Source organism: Neopelma chrysocephalum, unplaced genomic scaffold (assembly GCF_003984885.1).
Source record: "Neopelma chrysocephalum unplaced genomic scaffold, ASM398488v2 Primary Assembly neopelma1_24, whole genome shotgun sequence".
In the NCBI taxonomy this organism is placed as follows: Eukaryota; Metazoa; Chordata; class Aves; order Passeriformes; family Pipridae; genus Neopelma; species Neopelma chrysocephalum.
In genome coordinates this window covers 7420219-7444889 of record NW_020897693.1, presented here as the reverse complement: position 1 = coordinate 7444889, position 24671 = coordinate 7420219, and the positions used below count along the sequence as shown (strand labels likewise).

The following is a 24671-nucleotide window of genomic DNA, read 5'->3' as shown; positions in this document are numbered from 1 at the left end:
GTGTGTGTACATTGCAATCCTTGGTTATTAATTCCTATTACAGAGTACTGCATAACAGGTGCTACTTCTAAGGACTAAGGGAGGCAGCTGGTTATTTGGGGGGAAATGCTGGGGACTGTAAAGAACTTCTTTTTTTGATGAATAATAGTCCCTTCTCATCGCCTCTACAACTGAAAAGTCAAGGAAGAAAAGCAAATACTGAGTTAGGTTACTGTTTTCCAGTCTACCTGTGCTGCTTCTAGCTACTCATTAACTTTCACACATATTAACCAAACAATAAAAGACAGGCAAACTCGGTTTTTCCCCTTCCCCACAAGAAACAAATGAAGTAAATATTAGGTTTAGACCACCGAAAGCACTCCAGAGACGCATCCTACCATCAACAATGGCAGTATGGCTCAACACTCACTGATGGATCCTTACTATTGCCACAGGGCCACAAAGACACCAAACACACACTTCTGGAGCCAAAGTTTTATCTGAAAATTCCCATTCTGTAATTTAGCCAGACACAGTACATCAAGTGATGCCCAGAAAAAATAAAACCTAAAAATACTAGGTATCACTGACCATCTGTTCTGACAACTTCATAGCCAACATTCCTGCCATGTGTATTTGAGAAGCTCTATATTTACAAAAAATCCCCCCAAAACAACAAACCCCAACCCAACCCAAACACTCAACACACACCACAAAACACCAGTTTGCTTTCATTGGTCAGGTGCTTGAAATGACAGCTTTCTTGTCCATTTGTAATGCAACACACTACGTCCAAAGCAAGACCTCAAAAGTGGGCTTAAGGGCAACCGACAGCACACAGACTAGGACATTCGACAGATTTTTACCTCAGCAGCTCTCAGGATTTAGATTTTGCCCTAGGCTCCAGTGAGGGGTCAGGGGAGACGAGACTCACTAAGCAGTCCCACAGGTAAGAAGCCATCTAACAGAGGCAGTACTGTGAGGAACTTCTGACATCGGGGAGCAAAGGAGTACAGGCTCCTCCTCCACAAGGATACGAGGTGGCAAAGAGTCAGCACCCACCTGAGAAAGGTGCCAACACCACCACCATCCAACAACACCAGTGTTCCTTCAACTCCAAATCAAGCAAAATCATAGCAGGTGCTAGAGGATTCCTCCCCATAAAAGGGCTTTCTTTTTATTAGCAATGAAAGAAGAACAAAACCAAGACCATGAAGCACAAACCCCCCTGTTGTGACCCCTAAAATGATGCAGTCTACAAAAGACAAACTAAAATGGACAGAGCAATGGACCTTTCACTCTCCTTAATTCAATTCTCTCCTTTAAGTCAGTGCACTGTTATTACCCTAGCAATGAGACTGTAACACTGAAGTTTTTCAGCTTGATGGTAAAATCACGTAGTGTCCATCCATCTCCAATAATAGCAATATTGAGACAATGAACTCTATTGAGGCATCTAATAAGGCAGATAGTCATTTGCATAGTACATTTTCTGTGACTCTCTGTAATACAACATCTCAAAGACTCAATTCAGACTATTCTCCTTTCCCACAGACATTTTAAAAAAAGGATTCTTTTACCAGAAAAAGAAACAATGACCCCTCCCATAATAGGAGAAAGCAAAAGATAGGATTTTCCTGTCTACGATGGGCGCACTCTTTTGCCTGTGTATTTTTATTTGGTTGGGCTTGCCCCCCCTTTTTTTTTTTTTAAACTCTGAGTGCTTTTCATCTCTGTTGTGGCTTGAATGCTCAGAAGTATATTTCTGATTCTTTCAAACAGGCTTTGAGCAGAAAGCACTTTGGGATCCCCATTCACTGGTACAGGAAAATTTCATCTTTAATTCCTGTCCTACAGTCTTTTTCTTCATATCTTCACATACTCCTCTGCTACATGACTCACTGAACATTTGCTGGACATAGCATAGTTCTGTAGATACAGCAGCCCACTTATGAACCCTGAGTTTTAGGATGGGGTTTGCAATACAGCACTTGGGTAAACTTGACAAATCACTTCCTCTCCAACAGAGTGTAATAGCCTTGAAGAAAATGTACACGCATGCAATGCACACTGTGCCTCAAAGTTCAGCTCAAATAAGGTCTCCACGTATGGCGATGTAGAAGCAGCAACAATTATGCCCTTGCTTTTCATAATCCTTCTGCTTTCTCCTCTTTCAATAAATAAGCCTGGACTTTGTCAACATTTTAGTTCACACAAGGAAGCACATATATTACTCCTGGAGGTAGTTAAGTTACCTCTACCTATATAAGAAGAACACACACTCAAAATACCGCTTCACTCTACTAAAACAGTTCCTCTCTGATCTGCCCTCCGTCCCTCAGCAGTCATAGACAAGCTCCAGGATATTTTCCTAAATCCTCCACCCCATTTCCTCTGACAGTGCCCACAAAAAGAACAGCATGAGGGAACACATCTCCTTAACTCATCACCTCAACTCCCAGCTTGTGATATGATCATTACTCTACCTTTGGCCACGAACATAAGGTCTCTGCAGCCACCCAGGCCAGGGTGCAGCAGAGACAGATAACTCAGCTACTGAAGTCCTTGGAGACTCCCCTTCCAGGTCCCAGAAAATCAGCAACAACACACACTCTTCAGATGGGTCAGGCATGACAGTCTCCCTGGGGAAGGCTGAGCCATAGCACTGCTCTTAGGTTAACCTTGGGCAAGTCAGTGCTGGGCCCCTGTGAAAGCGAAACTAGATGGCATTTCTGGCAAGTCAGAGAAGGTCAGTGGAAAGGGAGAAAAAGCTGCCACACAACAGCCCCAGTGAGGAACAGCATTGCACTCTTTGTCCAAGTTTCTGCTTTTATCAGATTATGCCACAGTGTTAACATTGTTTATGGCCCTATTTTGTGTCTGTGAATCACCCACTCCCAGAGACTCTTCCTCCACCCCAGGTTATAAATAGCACCATATACAGAATGGAGCTTGTGAAGCAAAGGAGACTTGCCGAAACAAAATAATGTACATTGAACTGACAAAAATCTTTCAAAAGCCGTTCTCATTTATTTATAGTGCTGGCTAGACAGGCAGATTCCCACATTTTGTAAACCCTGTAGGTCACTATCTCCATTGCTCATTCACAAACAATTCTGCTAATAAAAATAAAAACCCTCTGGTTATAACTGAACTTATTCCCCAGCACTGCTTCTTGGCACGTGCCTCTTGCAAAGAATCATTTTTAGATAAGCAATATTATGTATTTTTCCTATTTGAAGGCAACATATCCTTAGACCATGATATAACAACATGACATTATTTCTATATCTAGAAACATTCAGGCTTTGCAACCAACCTCTTAGAGCTCTATCAGTACAGATAAGTAATTTTCTACCATGTCGCAGTAGACCGTGACTTAAATGTCCATTGATTCCATTTTCATAGGAAAATACATTCTTGATAGCAAGCATAAAATCCATCACGGGGTTTTTAACTCCCTCTTCAGAAATTATTTGTTTGCAGCAGGAAGTTCACAGTGCTATCATCCAGATAGCAAAACAAAGAGATGTGACCGAAAGCTTCAGAGAACAGGCTGCTGGAGTTCAAATGACACCTTGTTGAACCAATATATAATGAGCTATAGTCCCTAGGGCCCAAACAAGCACGAGCCTGGGTATTAAAGAAACCCAAATTCCCCTTAAAATGGGTTGGATGGAAAGCGAGCTAGCAGGTTCTGCTTCAGCATGGAAGACCTTCAGTGCCTGTGCTGAACCCCAGAACTCTCATCCCATCTTTCCATCCCCACACTCAGATGTATTTGCCACACGTCAGCTTCACACCAGAGAAGGATTTGGACTGGATACAGATCAGCCTAGCAAGGGACTGCTGAGCTCAAACACCCACAACAAACCCACACTCACAAATATACACCACTGAACATCCCCACCAGCTGCACAGCCCTTTTTACCAGGCAGACACACCAACATCAGGGATGCTGAGGCTGGAAGAAACGCTTGATTTCTCTTCAGTTACAGAGATGTGGGTACACAAAATGCCTGTGAAAAGAATCCCACCCAGATCGATTTAACAGAAACAGAAGAGGCACTAAAGTAAGACTGGTGGTGTTCTACTGATAAAATTCCTTGTAAGGGCCTCAGGTGAATGCATTGAAGTACTTCTCTATTCCATTCACCAGTTTTTTTCCCCCCTGCCCTTAATCACATGGGTATTTGTCAAGCTAATGGGTCCCTAATCAGTTGTAGAAGTTAAAGCCTGATGTATCAAGGTTCCTCTTTAAACACAGAGGAGTAAAACAAAGCACTCAAATGCATATTTAAAGAACAGTTAAATGTATTAATATTGTAGCTCTTTGTATTTTGTAGACTCAACAAAAATCAACTGTTTATAATCTTAACAAAAAAGGAAAATACTAGTGCCTGGAAAATATCACAGTAAGTCTGGACATCATTTAAGCCAAGTACATGTCTTTTTTTTTTATTCTCCTACTGCTTATCTCAACACAGAGTTCCTTTTCCTTTAGCCTCCTTCAAACAATACTTGATACTAAACAAACAAAACTAAATACCAAAATAAATTATTTCTCACTAAAGGCTCATTTCTTCTCTCCTGTTCTACATTTACAAATATATACGTGTGGGCATACACAGTCACATAGATATAGATATATATATACACAGATATCCTTGAACTCGCTAATGCTACTTAAAGTATCCTATTATCTTATAGTTATGAGAAATAAAACAGTTATATGAAAACTGACTTAAGTATTAAACATGACTTTTTGGCAGAAAGAGAAGACAAGAGTAGGGTCCTCTTGCAATCACACAGCAGCACTGAAACTCAGCAAGTCCAAGCTGTGTGCCATCAGTTCACTATGTTACTTCAGACCCTTGTGCCTTATCCTCCACATTTAAGAACAGAGGTTTCCCAGCGGCTCAATATATTGATTTTCATCATCACTCTGAAATACAAAGGTCCTACAGAAGCAATATTTAACTTATCATAAGCTCTTTCAACATAGAAAAAAGTGTCTGTAACGACAATCTTTGTTAGCAAGTCTGATCAACACAGACGGAACTATGAGATAATAAAATAGGACCGTGACACAATAACAGTGATGGGGATCTCCCACGTAAGTTCTCACTTATGCACACAAAGGGGAAACAACTTGAAACCAGGGAGGAAAAAGAAATTTAATTAGAGCTGACTGAAAAGTGAGGCATATGGTTCACAGGAATTTTTGCTTTCAATTAAAACACTCTCCTCCTCCTCCTCGGCAAGCTAAATAAATACAAATTAAACAAAACTATTATGTGACACGTATATCCAAACCCGAAGAGAAGCATGACAGAAAATTTGGGTGGAAGCCACACCATATACCATGTGCAACTACAATCTGAGTTCTGCAAAAAACATATTTCGTTACCATGCTCAACAGGCATTTATTCCTCCCCATCATCACTGCATGTAATTGTTTCCTCCACCTTACTAAAAACCCATTCCACCCACATACCTAAAATTTGACTTGAGGTGTGGGTAGAAAAGGAAAGGGGGAGATAAAGAGTTGTAAAGAACAGGACCGAATTTTAGAAATAGACTTTTTTAAAGAGGAATCATATTCTGAAGTTTCGTATTGCTAAAAATGCTAAAATATGAAAGCAGCCATGTTTCTAAAATAATATATAATAGGGAACTGTGTAAAAGACTGGGCTATTAGGGAAGGATTTTCAATCAAAATGACAAACTGAAATTATGTATATACAGAGGAGACTTTAGAAAACAAGATGTATTTGGTTCAGAAACAAGTATGAGAAATGCTATGAGAAAGGCTGTCCATACTTGCATTAAGAAAACTTAGAATGGGTGGAGCTTTCACTTTGTTATAACAGGATTATCTGTAATTGCTAAATACCCTGAAGACCTTTTTTCCTTATGGTCTGGCAAGAAATGGGCTTTCTGCAACCCCTTTAGTCCTCCTTTCACTGAGGCTGCCCTTGCTGTGGCTAGGAAAAGCTTACATATATCAGAAACACTTGGGACATCAAAATAAAAAGTCTTCATTAACTTGTGGCTATTGGAGCCTTTGCAGAAGTGGAGCAGGGGGGAATAAATGCATCATAAAGCTACTAGTAGTTGCTCTGTGCTAAATCAAGCACTGAAAGATGCTGTGTAAGCAATTCTTACTAACCTATACATGGAAGGAGAGGGAGACTGGGGAAGAAGGACAGGGAGAAATTACGTGAAATAGCCAGAAGACACATGTAAGGGAAGTGCATGGGAAGATGGAAAGGGGAGCAGGGAGCTGAGCAGGGCAGCACAGCAGGAGGTGGAGGCTCCACCAGCCAGGTGTGCATTGCCATGGTACCCAAGTATGTCATTCCCTGCAAGCAATGGTACCCAGACTCAGCCCAGGGTTAGGATCACCAGCCATGTCCTGAGTAATGAGGTCTAAAGTCTAAAGTCAAACCAGGAAGTTAATCCTATGGGACAGGATCCAGGTCTGCAAGGCACCAGTGGGTCATCTTCCCAGGCAGCTGCTCAGCTGCAATGCCCCCAGAACCCAGCTGGGCAGATTTTCACCTCAGCTGAAAAGCTGCCCCAAAATCCAAGCAGACAAATCCACTTCTTGGCAAGGCTGTATAGGGGGAGCTGCACTGGGACATCCTCCATCTGCATCCCAAAATGCATCCAGGCAAGCTGAAGTGTCTACAACAGCATTCTGTGATGAGGGGGCTGGCACTGAGCAAAGTCAGCTCAGAATGCTGAGGGGGAGAACAACGCATGGCTCTAGGCCCTCCCTCCATCCTTTAGAAAGGGGCAGATTAAAGTCAAATGTGCATCTTTAATTCCAACACTTCCTAGGTCTTCAGAGACGGATTATGCAGCCATAGGAATGACCCCTAAATTCAGACTGTGTGTTTACACATGAACATGCTTATAATAACATTCATTTGGGCATTTCAGAACAGATTGCCTTCCTATTCATTTTCACAACAAACAAAGTAACCCCACTCTTATCTAGAGAGCTTTGAGCAATACCCTGAATTACAAACAAGCAAACAGTAACGCCAATCACATCCTCCCCTCAATAGCAGTCACTGTAGAGACTGGAGACTTTGCTACAGTGTGGTGTAGGAGATGAACCAGACAGGCTCACTCCTCCTTAAGCTTTCAGATCATCATGGGTTGACCATCAGCAGACACCAATTATCATCACCTCGTTGTAAGCAGCACACAGCTGGTGATCTCACATAGCAAGAGCCTGCAAGTTCAACACTAGCTGTGTAGAAATGCCTTTTATCACTTTTAAGCAGTACCCAAATTACAGAGGATAGTGCCATATTATCACAGCCGTCAAGTATGCAAAGGTCTGAGGCGCATGTGTGAATTTTATCTTTCTCTCATTTCAGGAAGGGATGTCTCATCCCAACAGGATGTAATTAAAAAGAAGGAGGTGGACTGGTCAGTTTTATTTCAGAGAAAATATAGTTCAGCTCTGTGTAACGAAACAGCACATACTTGGGCACTGCTTCAACAGCTGAGACACGCTGTTAATTTACGTAGGCTGCAGCGATCTTGCTCCTCATGTCCACTTTGTGTTTACTCATCATCCTCCCCCAACAACATATTTCCTTTTCTTTAGAAACTTGTCTTTGCTTTTGGTTCCATAGAGGTGGACATGATGAAAGAGTGAATACACCCCAAGCTCAAGTAGCCTCTCATACACTTGCTTTTCCATGTCCTCCTCAACTGTACCCACACACGGTTCTAGTTTAGCTCTCTCCACTGCATTAAAGCAGGGACAGGAACATCTCAAATTAGAGTCCTCCAAACACCACCCAATACATACAAACCACAGACTGCCCACAAGACCAGTAACAGCACTACAGGACATCCAGAAACAAACTGTAGATTTTGTTCCTCAGCAAAAAGCAGCATTTGCTGCATAAAGGCAACAACAGGTTTGTTTCGGTTCTGTACAATACACACTGTCTAGAGCTGGAACAGCCTGATGGAAGCCATTTACAACAGACATTTTACCAGCATACTGATTTTTGCACCATTTGAATATAAGGGTTGCTATCTTTAGCCTCAATTTCTCAGCAGGATCTGCACTGCCATGTACCATCCCTTCATAAGGTCAGAGGCACAGTTTGCTCCCCAGCATCCCGATGCCTCCCACTGCCCTGACTTGCTATAAGCAGCTGTTTGACAAGTGGGACTTGCTCCATGACACACCAAGTATATTCGCTGTCCCATTAAATGCCTGCCAAGGTTTTGTGCAGCCTCAATCACACTCCTACTCCCTCTTCCCAAGCAATCAAGTGGTTTACCACAGGCTGCCCTGTGTCTAGAGGTGAATGTCTTTCTCACAGCATAAGAACCCCTTCCCCATCTGTGATGTAAGGAATGCCTTTCCTAGCTACAAACTCACCAAGAATTAGCCAATTCACTTAGAGAAGAAAGCAATGAGACCCCACAACCCAGCTTTTGTCTGATTTATAACCCATTCATGATCAAAAAGGAACACTGTATTCACAAAATAGAGGAAGTTGTATGAAGGAAGCTTTTTTTCCCCTCCAGCTCTCATTTTTGATACAGTTGGTGAGCAGAACTGAATCCTGGTGGATTCAGGTGCAGACAGGTGTGGTGGGGCACTATGCTGACTTCCTACATGAACTTGTTGACTGAGAAAGATTTCTATTTTGAAGTCATTGCCAGAGATCCCAACCCCATCAAGATTCCTTAGTAGTAGCCATGTACAAATGCAATGTCCCATGGCATTTACAACCTCCAGGTCACAAAACACAACTAGTGCAATAAAAGGGAGGAAAGGGTGAAGAGAAGATATGAGGAGTGAGCAGATCCCATGTCCTCAGACAAATATTGACACAACAACCTACTGTAAGTCCTAAAACTCCTCAGTCATTAACTTAATCATCAAAACCGCATCTCGATTTTATCAGTCCTATGGATTCCTTGGAAGATGAAAACTTTGGGAAAGGAAAAAGTAGGAGGTCTTTGCTCAAAAGGGAAACTGAAGTTTGGCAGTATCTTATCTCCCATCTTTTCCACACATTTCTACGGGAGAAGACAAAACATTCAACTGCCCAGTTTTCACTGCAAAACTCAGATTAACATAGTTGGAATTAATTTTGATGAAATCTGAAGACAATAGTGACAAATACCACATGTAGCAAGTACTGAATAAATGTCTACAGATGAGATATCTGTTTTCTTTTTCATCTTCCCTTTTTTCAATTAAAAAAGTCATTTAGGAGAGAGAAGCAGCAACTAGGGCAGCCAGCTAGCAGGAACAGCAGTATGGGAGACACATCATCTGCAGCCACTGGTCTTTAGCAGAGCTGGGCATTACAACTTATTCTTCTTCTTAACTTGAAGAGGAGATAGAAAATAAATAAAGAGTAGCAACTGTCTCAGTTGTTGTAACTAGTCCTAAACTTAGGCATCAGACGAATCACTGCTTATAAATCACAAATGCACTGCACATGATTCTGCATGCAAGCATAACCTGTGGGGCACAGCAAAGGTTTTCAAAAATGACCTTCTGTCCAGTAACAGCACAGCAAGCAGGCAATGGCTTTGCTAGGATTGAGCAGGGGCTGCTCTGTGTAAATCACTTAATCATTAACTTAATGACTTAATAACTTCATTGCTAGATGGACAGCAGTCCCTTCCTGCAAGCCGAAAACCAAAACAGTGCAAGTCAATGAAAAGAACGCCCTCTTTATTTTTTTTTTTGGTAGACTGCTCAAACTTCCAGAAATTTAGAAGAGAATTATTTTATTGGTGGAGAAGAGGGGAAAACATGCTCTGCACTAAATAAGTATCAGCTCTGACCTCCTGCTCACTCCTCCTGCAGTGTTATGCTTCACACACTGAACCAGGAAATAAGTTGAACAGATACAAGTAAAATTATGAAGACTGAGTCAGAAGACAATAGTTAAATAAATACCAGTTAAACCACATACCGTAGAACTGTCTTTTAGTACTGGGAAATGAGTATCGCCTAAGGCTGTTCCAGATATTGCATCCACCTGCAAATATTTGCTGCTGGCTAAAGCTCAGCACATAATACTCTCATCAGCAGTGTCAGAACTTCACAAAATATTGGAGACAAGAAAGAAGAAGAAAGTTAGCTTAATACAGAGTACAATAAACTAATTATATTTTAGTTAGTTATTTTAATAAACTAATGATATTTTAATCACCAAAAGCATATAATGCCTGGCTGGGGGATTTTTTTTAGTTTGGATGTTTGGTGATTTTTTTAAAGCACATTATTATAAAGTTAGTTAAGGATACAGCTTTTTTTTTCCCCAAGTATTTTAGGCTTTCAATGTCATGACTACAGAGAGCTGATTATTAGCTTCTTTACTGTGGATATTTTACGACTAGTGTATAGCAGACATCAGAAATTAGAGTGTCACAGAGGAATCAGGCACACACAATAAAAGCTCAGAAGCAATTACACTTTCATTACACAGTCTCAAATCCATAAAAAATACGCTAAGACATTTATATTTTAGATCAACTACCTTTCAGCTATTGTGAAAGATAGTTACAGCTGGAGAAAAAGACAAGAAGATAAAAATGCACTAACATGGTGCTGGAGGACTTGGCCATTAAAGTCTTGCCTTACGAAGAAATGGCTAAACATTTTATAACAATATTTCATCTGTAACTGTTAAGCTGGACAAAATGGTCCATTTCCAAACGGATTCAACACATAAAAGAACTTTTTTTCTGCTTCTGTTAGCTGGCTAGCTTTTTTATCTGGAACTATCTCCCAGAAATTTTAACATGTCCAAATGCAAGTCCTTGATAAGTTACAGACAAAGGAAAGTTTTCTTTCCTTTAATAGGGACAAAGGAGACTATTGTTGAGATTTATTATATACATACAATTACCTGCATTGTTATGGAGATTAAAGAACAAAGGCCCAACAGATCTAATTCCAGATCTTACAGCCTTGTCCTTTCCCATAATTATTTCTTAAAATTGGATTTCAGTTAACACATTCACAATACCAATACCTACCAGTGCTTTGCATGGGCTTAGAGATAGTTTCAATTATTCTAACACAGATGTAGCAATACATTTAACTCATCACTGATCACTCAAGTGAACATGTTTGATTTAATAGTACCAACAAAGTGTAGGTTTTTTTAGTTGATTGTTAGAAGTCTTAAAACTAGTACAAGGTTAATTAGAAAGAATAACTGGATAGTCTATCACTCACTTTAAAAAAATGCAAAAAGAAATTCCACAAAAATTTTCCCTTTTATTTTCTTTCATCTCAGAAATAGGATTTTGAACTGCAGAGAGAAAATGAATAATAATAATAAAAAAGAATACTTTTATTTGGCAAATATTGATGCTGCTCCTTTATCTCATGTGAGAGTATGTCAGCCTCCTTTCTTCAGCTGTCAGATGCAACATCTGTCAGAAACCCTGAGTCTAAAACACCAGGTCTGTGTCTGTGGCATCCATAGTATGCCAGCTAAAAAGGCCAGATTCTGACCTCAAAGCTTATTTCGCCCTGGTGCCCATCAGCATGGAACTAGACCCTAGAGGTAAATTCCCCTCAAAGAGTTATGCAAACTGAACCAAAGACAATGAACTTCCCCAAAGAAAGAGCTTTTTATTTTTTTGGTGTGGGGGGTTTTGTTGAAGATACACATTTACAAAGACTGTGGAAAGGAAACTGTGGCTACACTTCCCATATTTCTCCTTTCCGAAAAAAAAAAGTATAAATCCATAGAAGGTGAAACCATCAAAGACCTCAATTAACCAGGCACAGCCTACTTCACAAAAAAATCATATCAAAACAAGGACATTTTTATTGGTATTGAACTTCAGGCCTAGTATTAGAAGAAGCAGTTGACCCTGTGAGGAGATGGAAAGAACACTAGAATTTCGAAAGAGTAACTCACATAGCAGGGAAGCCATGAACCTGATTCCAAACTTGGTTATAAATGGACGATTATAATATGTGTAGTGTCAGGAAGACATTAGAATTCCCTTATCTGTTTTCACTAGAAGAAAAAAAACCTACAGAAAACAGAATTTGATGATCTAAAAGGACCCTATCAATTTATTGCTGTTCTCAGTTTGAGGTATTTATAAGTATGTAAAGCTCCTGCAGAATCAGAAAGCATGATTTCAAAAGGAGGAAAACCCTAAACTCCCTTCTTAACACAATGAAACGATACATATGTAAATTTGATGCCAGCCACAGGCACCCATTTTTTCCCTTCACAGTGTTTTTCATAATAAGTCACATTTTAATGTGTAAAAAGTACACTGAAACCACGGCATGCCTAATACTGTAATAAAACCACCAGCAAGGCTGAGTCAATGCCTTTCGATGGTTCCACACTGCTACTGTCTGCTAATGTGTATTTCTTTCACCTGCATCCCAGAGGGTAATAAGAAGTCCTTCTCTTTGTCAGCCAAAGGTACATCTTGGTCTCAGAGAGGTCATTTGCCCCAAATCCCTGCCAGCATAGCAAACTGGCCCCCTTTCCTATCAGGGCTATTATTCCTGTCCCAGGATGTAGCTGGTGGTCTATTTTCAGATGGACACTACTTACCACTCTAGCATCCTCCCCGCTCTTTTCACTTCAAAAACACACAGGCTACCTTGCACAAAGCAGAGCAAGTTTACACAAATGATGTGATCTCTCTTATTATGAAATCAGACAGTAACTAACAAGTCAATTGTACTTCAGCTGATACAGGCTGCAGGCAGATGAAGCTAACTAAAATAAAGTCTCACAGTTTTCCCCTTTGCCCTTCTTATCATGGTATCTTTGGCAAAATTAAGTTCAAAATTTCAAGGGAACGGTCTGGGAATCAATTGTGTGAGCCGCTTCGGGCACAAGGAAACCCTGGGGGAGAAGGGCAGCAAAGAAGAAGCAACTTCCATTTACCTATAGGGACTACTGACATTGCAGGCACAACTGCTTCAGGGAAGCAGCAGAAAGCTTTCCCAGTCTGTAAAATCATATATGGTTCCATGCTTTGCTGCACATGCAAGTTGGCCTGCCCCAAAACTGAGCTGCTGCATTCTCTGGCAATGGCCTGCTGCCCCATCCTTTGCAGCATCCTCCTGTCTCATTAGTCAATACAGCACTCACAAACCAATCCTCCAGCTGGGTATCCTCTCCACGGCTCTCCCCTTATTTCCAGAAACAGAGCTGGTAGAAATCATAATCTGAAAAAAGAGGACTCAAAAGCAGGTATGCTGAAATAGACTTGCCAGCAGTGACCTGTTCATGTGTGTACGTAAGAAAATAAACAAGGAAGATTATTCAAAATGCTGTAACTTAGTAGAATCCAAGTACACAAGAGGAAATAATGACAAAGTTCAGCCGAAGCTCCACCATGATGGGGAATGCAGAAACAAAAGTCACCAGCATTCCTGTGTGCAAACACCCTCCAGAGACATCTACAAAGAGACAAACCATCGGCAAACAGAGCAACATGTGTAACATCATAACCTTGGCTAGGAGTGTTCCTACAGGTGTGCAAAGTCCCCTATCTTACCACTCATCTACCAAGACAACCACAAGTGATTCATCTCGACACGTTCTATTAAAAAAAACAAAAAACAAAAAACAAACAAAACCATAAAAAGTCCCGCTGAACTAGTAGAAGTAGAGGTTTTTAAATATGCATTTAAACCCATGCCAAGCTATGATCCCTCAATGACCAAGGACACACTGGGTTTCCACAAAGCTGGTTTGCACAAATAAACTCCCACAAATAATGGGAGTGCCCTCTTTGGAGGTTTAGCCCAACTGCTTGCAACCCGGCAGACACAAAGAAAACCCTACCAAAATACTGCCAAAAGGAAGTAAGGAATTAATCTGTGAATGCACCTAATCACAGAGCCAGCTGTGTTGTAGATAAAAATACAGCAGCCTAAAAGGGACAAGCTCCCAGGCACTTATGCCCCTCCGCTCACCTGGGCTATGATGGGAGGGAGGGCTCCAGCACTTCTGGGCTCAGAAGAGACTCTCAGAGCCAGGACCACATGTCACCCTTGCCCTTCCTCAAGCACCCACGGCCTCCAACACAGATACACTAAGAGTTTGCATCTGCTTACCAGGCTACAGACAGACTGTAACTTACAATAAGCTCTAGACCTGATGCTCAAGTCTTTACGTGATGATTTTACAGTCTCAGAAGCAAGAAATTCTTACCTTCAATGGGGGAAATAGGGGTTAAGTTCACACAAATTATTCCTTATACTCAATCCCTGGCCCATATGGTGCAGAGTACAGAGAAAATAGTACTACACTATGTTGACAGCATTCTCCTGCACACCACAAAGCCAAACCAATCAACCAAAAAACCATTAAGACCTTCCAATAAACAAAACGCCCAACCCTACATGTAAAGAAAACTCCCACATTCTCAACCTTAAAATAGAAGCTCAGATGCAGTACACAACAAAAACTTTACATGCATTAGGAACTTCCTAGTGACATACTAGGTATTTCTTTTAGTTGTTCAGTTTGGTTAAAACTGTACAAAACAATGAGAAAAGTCACACGTGTACCAAACAAATGGGAGGTATGAGAAGAACAGGAAAAGGAGACTGAGAACAAGCAGATAGGTAGCACTGGAGAGAAAAGGACTTCTAAGCATTGACTAGGAGAGTTTGAAGGTGATCCTTACAGTAGTCCCTTCTCCTTGCTACAGTAGCACTCATGCCAAACACAGGCTTTAGCCCTCTTCCCCACACATACCAACTGGGTTTGAAGCACCATGTAAAGCCAAAGCCAGTTCCAGACCCCACAGGTCCGTTACCACAGCAGACACCAGCATTCCTCCATTTATAGCTGTAAGTACAATTTCTTCTATCCTGAGATGCAGTTAAAAGCACAGTTACCTTTTCTCCTGTTACCTTCTCTCCTACTGCATTGCTACAGGTGGAAAAAGAGGCTTTCCTACGTGGGCCCTTGGTATCTTCACATAGAGCACAGAAGGAAAACAGCGATGGTTGAACTGTGTGGTTTCTAATATCAAGGGATTCCTCCAATTTCCTGGTGATGGTAGGAAAATAACCCTAATTACATTCAGTGATGTGCCAAATACCAACATTTGTGGAAGGACAAATGGACATATCTTCCCCTGCCTTTTCCACTGGATGCCCACAAATGGCAGAGAAGACAACTAAATGAGGCCACAAATTTATCAATTTAGCTCTAGTTGGACCCCATATACATGTCCATTCTTTGTTGGATTACAGAAATACTTTTCCCACTTAATCTTGGATTTTCTCCTGGAATTTTGGATTAATAGCCCCAGGGGGCCTGTTTATGTGCAGATACATTTGGGAACAGCTGGAAAGCACTTAGAGAAAAGCCTCAGTGCAGCCTTCCAGAACAGTGCATCTGTTTTGTTCTTCTCTTCCTGCACATGCCTGATCACTCTTTCCCAACACTCTTTGTTTTCTATCACTTCATACTAGCACATGCTCACCTACATTTCATTGTCTTCCCCCCCACCAATTAAAGTCCTCCCCTGCACAGTCACCTCCTGCTGGAAATTAATTTCCTACTGATAGCTCCATTTAAGGCAAGGTTCTCTTTCACTCTCCCATTTCTACGTAGAAGTAGGCCCTCTCTGATAGAGAAAATTCAAATAGCTCCTCCTACACTTCCAGCAACCTTTCATGATGTTCAAGCTACTATTTACATTCAAATTTTGGAGTCTAACTAAAAGCAGTCACATCAGGCTAACAACCAGATGTGCAGCCACTGACTGTTTTAATGGCTTCTCTCTCCTTGGCTCATATTGGGAATCTTCTTTCAAGCAGGCAAGCATAAACCCCAAGTAAACAACATGAGATGGGCTTCGTACCTACAAACATCAAATTCCCAGTCCCCAACCACTCTCTAACACTGTCAAAATGCTCACTCTACGATACACTGTAATTCTAGCAGAAAGAAGGAAATGCATAGATTAAAATTATATGGATTATGCCCTATACAATGAACCACCAAAGATTTTAAAACAGTAGCAATTCCATTCATATTTAGAAGCTCCAACCAAAAAAAATTACATGCCATGAAAATTCTCAACAAAGACTTGCATGTAGCTCACATAATTGAGGAAGTACTAATAATAGCGTGTCTGTTTGCACAGGCAACATTTCCACTGTGGGCCTGAATTGTGATCTCAAACATGCAGAAGAAGATATTTTGTTGTGTGTTGCTGGTTGGAGACACAAAGTATTGGAAATCATCTGAGTGTGCTGCAATGTGCAGCCAGCCTATGCTGCTAAGGAAGCACTACGCACATCCATGCCACGCTGGAAACAAAGCATCTATTGAGTACTGCAGAAGGTGCTTGTGTTGTGGGGTTTTGTGAAGAACATAAAGAAGCACAGGAAATTAACCTGTGTTGCAGTTTTAGACAAAAATGAAAGCCCTTGCACTTCAGCATCAACAGTCAGTCATCATATAAAAATAACTTGTCCTGACAGATGAAAAGTATATTTCTAAGCTCCTCCGACACAAGCAAACTCAGTTCACAGCTACAGCTTCTCTTTCTGGCCTATGCTGTGTATGTTCAGGCCTGCTCAGGTCTCCAGATAAGCGATGCTCATACCCTTGTTTCTAATAGTGGCCATTAAAGGTTTTACCCTAGAAGTGCACGTATAGTAGCAGCAAGGGAGCCTCACATTTCTAAAGCTTTATTCTTTTCAAAGCCTCTAAATGAGCTGTATGTAGACCTATCATAAAGTATTTGCAAAATATTTTTGTTAGATGGTACTTACTATTAAGTATTTCGTGCACGTGCTGAAGATAACCCAGAATAATTTCACAAACTAAAATTTAGACTACTATACAGGAGAATAATCAACAAGAATGATTAAGGATGATTAATAATGACCAATATATAGCAGAAGTTATCTTATATACAACATGCACACATGGCAAGCCCACATTTGAGATAAGACGGTTCTTCATTTAAATTCCTCAGTTGGAAATTCAGACCAGTAATTAAGTCATAATCCTATATAATCAACTCACACAGTATCAGTAGTTCTGTGCATGGAATAAGCTGTAAGAACAAGCTATTAGGTCCACATAAAAGGCATTTATAATTCTAAGCACCAAAACAAGCACACAAACACCAGAGCTTAAAAGTCTGTTGCTCTTTTAGTAGTAGACATTAGTTGTCATTATCAGTAATATAATCACTCTCAATAAAAACACACAGCAAGGTTTGTTTTCAAACAACTCCAACCTTGCCCACTCTGTTGGAATTAATCAAAAATACAGAAGATGCTTATCCTTGAGTAAAAGACACCACAGAAAGATCATATGCCAGTCACACCCCTCCAGATCTGCCACGACACAGTCATTCCATAGCTCAGGCTGCTTCCCAGTCCTTGCGTGTATTTGGGCCGACAATGCTGTCTGTGTAAGGATTGCTGTCCCCTCACCGACCCCACAGTCATCTGAAAGGCAGTGCAGAGGCCAGATCCAGCCAAGAGCCACTTCCATCCAACTTGCCGCCTTTCCACTCAGGGGCTGGCTGGGAGACTGTAGACAAGAGGCAATAGTTCTTACTGGCAACACACAAAGTCCAGCTCGTGCCACATGCCTGACAGTCCTGCCAGCTGCTGTCATCTTCTTACACCAGCTAAATACCTCACCAGGTAGCCCCAGGCCACGTCCCTGTACCTGAGCACATGCCACACCACAAGCGACAACTGCCAACTCCAATATCTGCCTTAGCCTATGCAAAGAACCCAACACAAAGAGCAAAAGTGTGCCCTGTTAGAGAACATCCTGACATCTTGGTATGGACAAGACTATGGTGCTTAAAGTCAGGATTCCATCCAAGCAAAGCTTTATTCTGCACCCTTATTGCTTACGGGCTATATAAATGACCTTTGCACACGTGAGCGATCCTACCCTACCTTCCGTAAGTGAACACAGGGAAATTTAGTCATTTCAAATCGGTGGATGACTTGCAGAATCACACCATCAGCAAGGACTTTCCTTATTACTCTAAGGAAAAAGCTCCTAAGGGGCCTTTCTTCCCACCTCTCTCTCTGTAGATCAAGCAAGTGCTCCTAATGTTCAGAATTCCACCAGGTGCTGATCAGCACTAGCTAAGAAGTCTGGTGAATGGAGACTTCCTTGCATCAGCTTTCACATTCACAGGTACACCTAAAGTCACAACTGAGACTGCTGTCTTCTCAGTTTTCAGTAATGACACCAGGAGCTGGGGAGCTCCTACCTAAAATTATGAGCCACACCAGAATCTGCAGATGTGTCCTCCTGTTGATGGGAACTCCGATACCATTGCGGATGACAGGACCTACCCAAGGATCTGCAGCCGGGTCCCAAGATGATGAATTCATAAATATAACTACATGTAATTGAGGAGAGGGTCCATTTTTTTTCATGTTATTATTAATTATACTAGACACCAATTAAGACCCTGGCTTAGAAAATGTTAGAAGTAGATCATTATGTCACAAGATTCAGCTGGAGAAGAAAAACTACAAACCATAGAGGTCACAGCAGACAGATCCTGCAAGGCTATACCCAAGGACAATCCAGGCCTGCTCTGAGCTTTTCCAAAATGCTGGGATACTTCAATATCCAATTCAGTTCTAGCTCTTATTTAGAAGAGATTTTTAAACCTAGGCTTGGTACAAGAACAAACAGAGATGGAATGACAAAACACTGCAAGGTACCTCAAACTGAAAGACACAAAAGGAGAAGGAAGCAAAGGTTTACAGTAGTCATTGGCTTCAATTACAAGCCAGCACCAGTGTAAGATAGGAGAAAAAATAGTTAAACTAAAGCAGTGGTACAGTTCTGTTCTGCAGCTCTCAGGCAGAACTGTCACCAAAAATTACTGAGCACCTTGGTCCATACCAATACACATTCACACTACTGTAGCAGAAACTGTTGAGGCAGAAAGGCCAAGCAGGTACATCTGAAAGCAAAAGTTCAAGAAGCCCCAAAACATTAGCATTCACAGCAGTCATGAAGCGTTCCTGCGGGAACACTAGGAATCTATCAGCTGAGAGAAGCACGGGGTGAAAGTCTATGCCAGCACTCTGTCAGTGGGTCACCTGGCAAGCGATTCTGATTTACATCACTGAAAAGTGTTCTTGGAAGAACATCCTGAAACACACCTGGGAACAGAGTGGGGCCTCAAACCCAAGTGTGGAGGCAAAGTCCTCCTGCTGCCTTGCATCGCCAGGTCTGCTCACTCTGCACAGGGCAGGATTTTCCCGTGGAAACTCCACACTGATCCTGAAGGCTGTAACCCAGCGGGTGATGTGCACTACCGCCACGGACAATGCGCAAATAACCTATTACTAATTAACCAGCAGCGACACGAGGACGGCAGGCTACAACGCTGGGGAGACGGGAGCCGTCCCTGTTCTACCTAAGGCAGCTTTTAGCGGGGTAAACAACCGGGGCAGCCTCACGCCCCGCCAGGAGCCACGCGACTGTACCGCAGGGACTCACCCGACCACATCCCCGCCGCTGCGGCCGGGCGGGGCTCAGACCCCCCGGGGGGGGACAGGCGGGGACCGCCGGCGGAAGCCGAGGCCGCGGGGATCCCGCCCCAGGTGAGCGCCGCGGGCCCCCGAGCCTCCCCTGCCCTCCCCGGGCGGCACCGGCAGAGCCGCTGCGGGACAAAGCCCGAGCTCCGGCCGCACACCTGCCCCGCCGGCCGCCCGCTCCCCCCAGCGCGGCGGGGCAGCCCCGGCGGGGGCAGGTGCGGCAGACCCCCGCTTCCCGCACGGCGTCTCACCTCGGCCGGCAGCAGCAGCAGCAGGAGGAGGCAAGGCAGGGGCAGCGGCAGCCGCCTCATGGTGGCGGAGAGCGCTCCCCGCTGCGCGCACGGCCGCTCAGCCCGACGCCGCCTCCGCCGGAGACATGGCCGGGCTGCCGCCCCGCACCGCCCGGCGCCCCGGCCCTCCCCCGCGCCCCGCCCGCCGCCGCTCCCTCCAGCGCTGCCCGCCCCACGGAAAGGCGGGGGGACGGGAGCCGCGGGGGAAGCCGTGCGCGGGGCGGAGTGAGGGGGCGAGCGGGACAGCGGCTGCTGGAGAGCCGGGATGGTCACCTCCTTCCGCCGCCGCTTCTCACCTCCTCCCGCCGGCTCCTCGCCCAGGGCTTAAATGGCCGTCTTGCAGCGGGCGGAGGGTCTGCGGCTGGCCCTTCCCCGCCTTCACCCCTCCCTCTCTCCCGCCTGGCATCTGACATCTCCCCCCCAGCAGAGCGGGCGAGGAAGTGGTTCCCTCCGAAAGTTTCCCGGCCTTGGTGCGCACCCCCGGAGGGAGCGGCGGCGCGGGGAGCGCCCTAGCCCTCGGGCGATGCCCGGGGGCGGGTGATCTGCGAGAGGGTCGGCGGTAACACGAGGTTAACCCCGGCCCCAGGGGCTGCCCCGGCCGCCCCTCCGCCGGCGGGAGCGCTCCGCAGAGGGCCCCGGGCGGGGTAAGGGGCAGATGAGCCCGGCCGAGGGGATCGTGCGTTTGCTGCAGTGAGTGGATCCGCTTGTTGCACCATCCATCACCCCCAGCCAGTCCCCCCAAAAAGTCCTCTCCCGGCACTGTTTTGGACATGTTTTATCCTTGTCATCAAAAGGGACATGACATCATCAAATGCTATTAATTTTATAACCTTAACTTACTTCCCAGGCTTAATACGCTGTTTCACGTTTCATTCATCTTGGAGAAAGGAAAAGGAGAGGCAGGGACAGTTTACAGAGCATATCTTTGATTACGGAAACACTGGCAGTCGTCATTTTCTCAAAAGTTTTGAGCTCACATGTTTGTAATTTCCCTGTCCTTTCTGAGCCCTCAAAACATATGCATAGCATTAAGGAAGCAACTATTTCAACAGGAGTTCATGAGAAGACTCAGAAGAATGAGGACATTGGGGTTGTTCAGCCTGGAAAAGAGAAGACTCCAGAGAGACCATATTACGGCCTTTCAGTATTTAAAAGGGGTTTGTAAGAAAGATGGGAACAGACTTTTTAGCAGGGCCTGTTGTGATAGGACAAGAGATAATTTTTTATAAACTGAAAGACAGTCAATTCAGACTAGATATAAGGAAGAAAAGTTTTACAATGAGCATGGTGAATCACTGGAACAGCTTGCCCAGAGCAGTTGTAGATGTACCATCCCGGGAAACATTAAAGGTCAGGTTGTATGGAGCTCTGAGCATCCCAATGAAGATATTGCTGCTTATCGCAGGGGAGTTGAACTAGATCACCTTTAAAGGTCCCTTCCAACTCAAACTGCTCAATGGTTCTCTGAAGGCACATAGACACCTTACTGTTTGGGAGGTTGAGACTTATAGCTGGAGTTAAACAGTGTAGGGCACCCCTTCATATCAATAAGATTTGTAGGAAATAATTAATTACTTCAGAAAAGTATTTTTTTAAATGCTAGGGAGTATATAAATGAGGCAATAAACACTATACAAAAAGAATTAATAAAACCACCTTTTCATCAATTTCCATTCAGTGCGAAGCACCTGAGAATTGTTTTCCAGCTGAAGGTTCCTCCTGGTAAACCACACAGCTGACAGAAGTCTCACCAGCTGCCGTACTGACATAACTTCATCAGATCAAACCCTATCATTTGGAAATTACAGCTCTGACTCTTAAAAGAAATCCCTTGTAGCTGCTCCCTGTGCCTGGTTAGAGATCCAGTGGGTCTAAGCTGCCAAACTGCAGCTTCTGGCCAGGCCGGGTTCCACTGTCTGGGTTGCATCCTAAGTGCAACCGACTGCCTTCGTGGGTGACAGTGCACAGCTGAACTTGAGCAAGCACACTTGGTCATCCTTGGCTCCAGCCCAGTGAGAACAATGTGGTAGCTTTTTTAATTGCATGCCTTTTCAGTACAACAACCAGTAACTAATCCAGTTGCCCTTGAAATTCAGTGGGAATCTCTCCACTGATGTAAGCAGTAGTGGCAGCCAGCCCTGAAAGAAAAAAAATTCAATAAATTTAAAAAACTTGAAAAATGCACTGAGAGAGCAAGAAGTGGGATTCTGACCTGTTCAAATTTCTAAGTATCTCCAAACTGATGTTGCCATCCCTAGACTCTAGACATCCCTGGGCTCTCAAGTTCACTCATTCTTCTCTTCTTAAGAGGCCACAGAACCCAATTTAGAAGTGACAGGCATTGTATTTCTATGTTAATTCCTTGCTCCAGAGAGCAGCTGGGCAGCTACATCACTATTACAGGAAGCTAAACTCCTTTCACCACACCGAGTCTGTCTGGATCCGGTATAACTGGTGAGGATTTTCACATACAAGCTACATGGAATCTGTGATTAATTACTTTCTGATTAACACTTGTGGCTGAGTGTATGTCATATGACTGCTTGTGTGTCAAGTACCTGAACCAGGAGGCCTATGAAGTTCTGGGACACACTCAGATTTCTAGAGCATCCAAAATAGTTGAGGACTGCATTAAATTTGCTTGTAGAGATATCTAAGCAGAGGACTGTAGTATAAAATTACTGTGTATCTTTAATTTTAGGCATAACTAGTGCCATCAGTAGGATTTATGCACAGTAGGTTAAACTGGCACACACAGAGCATAGAAGGCTTGTTACTGTTTCAGATACCTCCCTGACTGTCTGTTATCAGATCTCAAGGAAAGGACTAACTCCTTTCCAGAGACATTTCTTGAGTGGGAGAAGTACTTTATCAGGGACTCTGTCTGCACTGAAGGAGTGAGCTGTGAAGATTCATTGACATTTGAATAGATTCAGATATGCTGAAAGTGGCTACAGAAAAGAGAAAAAAATGCCAAGAAACATCGGGCACTAAAAGGTGTAAATATTTTGTAACATAAAATAGAATTGCAATTTCCATTTGATTCATTGAAGGAAAAAAACCTGGTAGCAATCAAACTTTTTTTCTTTTTTTATGTACAAAATAAAATGTGTGTGTCCTCCAGACTGTTTAAAATTCTGGGAGGAATGTTCCAGAAAAGCTTTTCTGATTTTGAGAGCTCCACAGAGAAAGAATCACACATGTACCTGATTGCTTCCTTGGATCAATGTCTCAGCTCTTTATAGGATGCTCTAGTTCACAGATAGCTGTGCAGACCTCCTGAAAGAGGTGGATCTCAAAGAGCTGTGATTCATGCCAGAATCAGACTTCACATGCTGAAAATGGAAAAGAGACATTAAAAGCGAAATTTTTTTAAGTCTTCTAGGTGTTAATTGTTAAGCAGCAATAACCACCACATCACAAACAATTTCCTAGGAATTAGAGACTCAAGGTTGCCTTTCAGGCCACAGGCTCTTCACAGGTTGTTACTAATTTGCTGGAAGTTCCCTGAATTACAACTGCTATTGCCTAATTGTTTCTATAGCTGAGTTTTGTTTATTCTACAGGCTTTTATTAAAGCTATATGTACGACAGGGTTATAAAACTGGGTAGGTGTTGCTCCTGGGCTAAAGCTTCTACTATACTTTCATCTGGAAGTTAGTTTTTGCATCTGAGTCATAAAACCTCTTCAAAAGGGTGCATCAGAAAGAAGTGTTTCCACATCGTTATAATCAAGTTTTTGAACAAGAGACCTAAGCTTAAAAGTCACCTTGGGCCCCTGCACACAAATGCAGAAAGAACATGCAGGCATCTTACTTATAGGTGCTCTAGTTTGCACCATAAGGTGTACTACTAATGCTCTGGGCAGAGAAAAAGGGAAGACTGCAAAAATACAGTGACCCAAAGCTGTCCAATTTGGAGGAGTTACCCTGGCTGATAATATTTGTCTTTTACTGAGACTGGCAATAGAATACAGTTTAAAAGGAAAAGTTAAATATGGCTGTATTTAACTTCATACCACAGCCAGCCTTGATCACAATAGTGTGTTCTCATTAGTTATTCCCAGTTTCATTCATCACCTCAATGTGCAGTGTCAGCCATAAGAAGCATCAAATTGTTGAGCATCGTCAGGAAGGGTGTTGAGAGCAATGCAGAGAGCATTGTTTTGCCAATGCATAAAACCCAGGTGCACCCACATCCTGACTCATGCTTGTCACTGCTCTCAGCATTGCAAGAAGGACATAATGCACTGAGGAGAGGTACTGAGAAGGGCAGTATCTCTTATCAAGGGAGCCTTAAAAAGCTGAGGTTTTCAATGAAGAGAGGAGAAGGCTCCCTGGAAATAAGATGAATGAAAAACTTGTTCAGTAAATCCCATTTAACAGTTATAATAAAGTACTTTCTTACATGAGCTTGTAAAATACGTAGTCACGGCATGTTTTAAAGGCAAACAATATGAGCAGTTCCAAAAAGAAGGTAGACAAATTCATGGACAACATGTCCATAAACAGAGAGAAGGCAGAGATGAGTCTATAACTTTTGGATGCTGGGAATGGTACTCAGATAGGAGTCATATTTGTTTGCACTTCCTAAACAGAATTTCCTAATGTCACTGCTGGAGACAGGATACTGAGTTGAATGGATTCATCACTGACTGAGCAAGTAGCACATTCCTTAGCTGCTTACAGCAGCAACATCCAAACCAGTACAAAGTATAAGCATACAGCATATATAAAACAAGTGGACTACCCTTTGGCTTGCTACCTCAGCAACACAGGTAAAATGTAACAGTGTAAGTTACTATTCTCATTCACAAGGGAGGAAGCACTCTGTGCTAT

At 42.9% G+C, this 24671-nt stretch overlaps 1 protein-coding gene across 1 annotated transcript in view; it reads right to left on the bottom strand.

Moving 5' to 3' along the window:
* Positions 1-19888, bottom strand: part of PTPRJ (protein tyrosine phosphatase, receptor type J) — a 66371-nt gene extending 46483 nt beyond the window's left edge. The window contains exon 1 of the mRNA XM_027701811.1: positions 19795-19888. Coding sequence (XP_027557612.1) covers positions 19795-19854 — 60 coding nt within the window. The 5' untranslated portion in view covers positions 19855-19888. The remainder of the gene's footprint in view (positions 1-19794) is intronic.
* Between the last annotated feature and the right edge of the window lie 4783 nt (positions 19889-24671).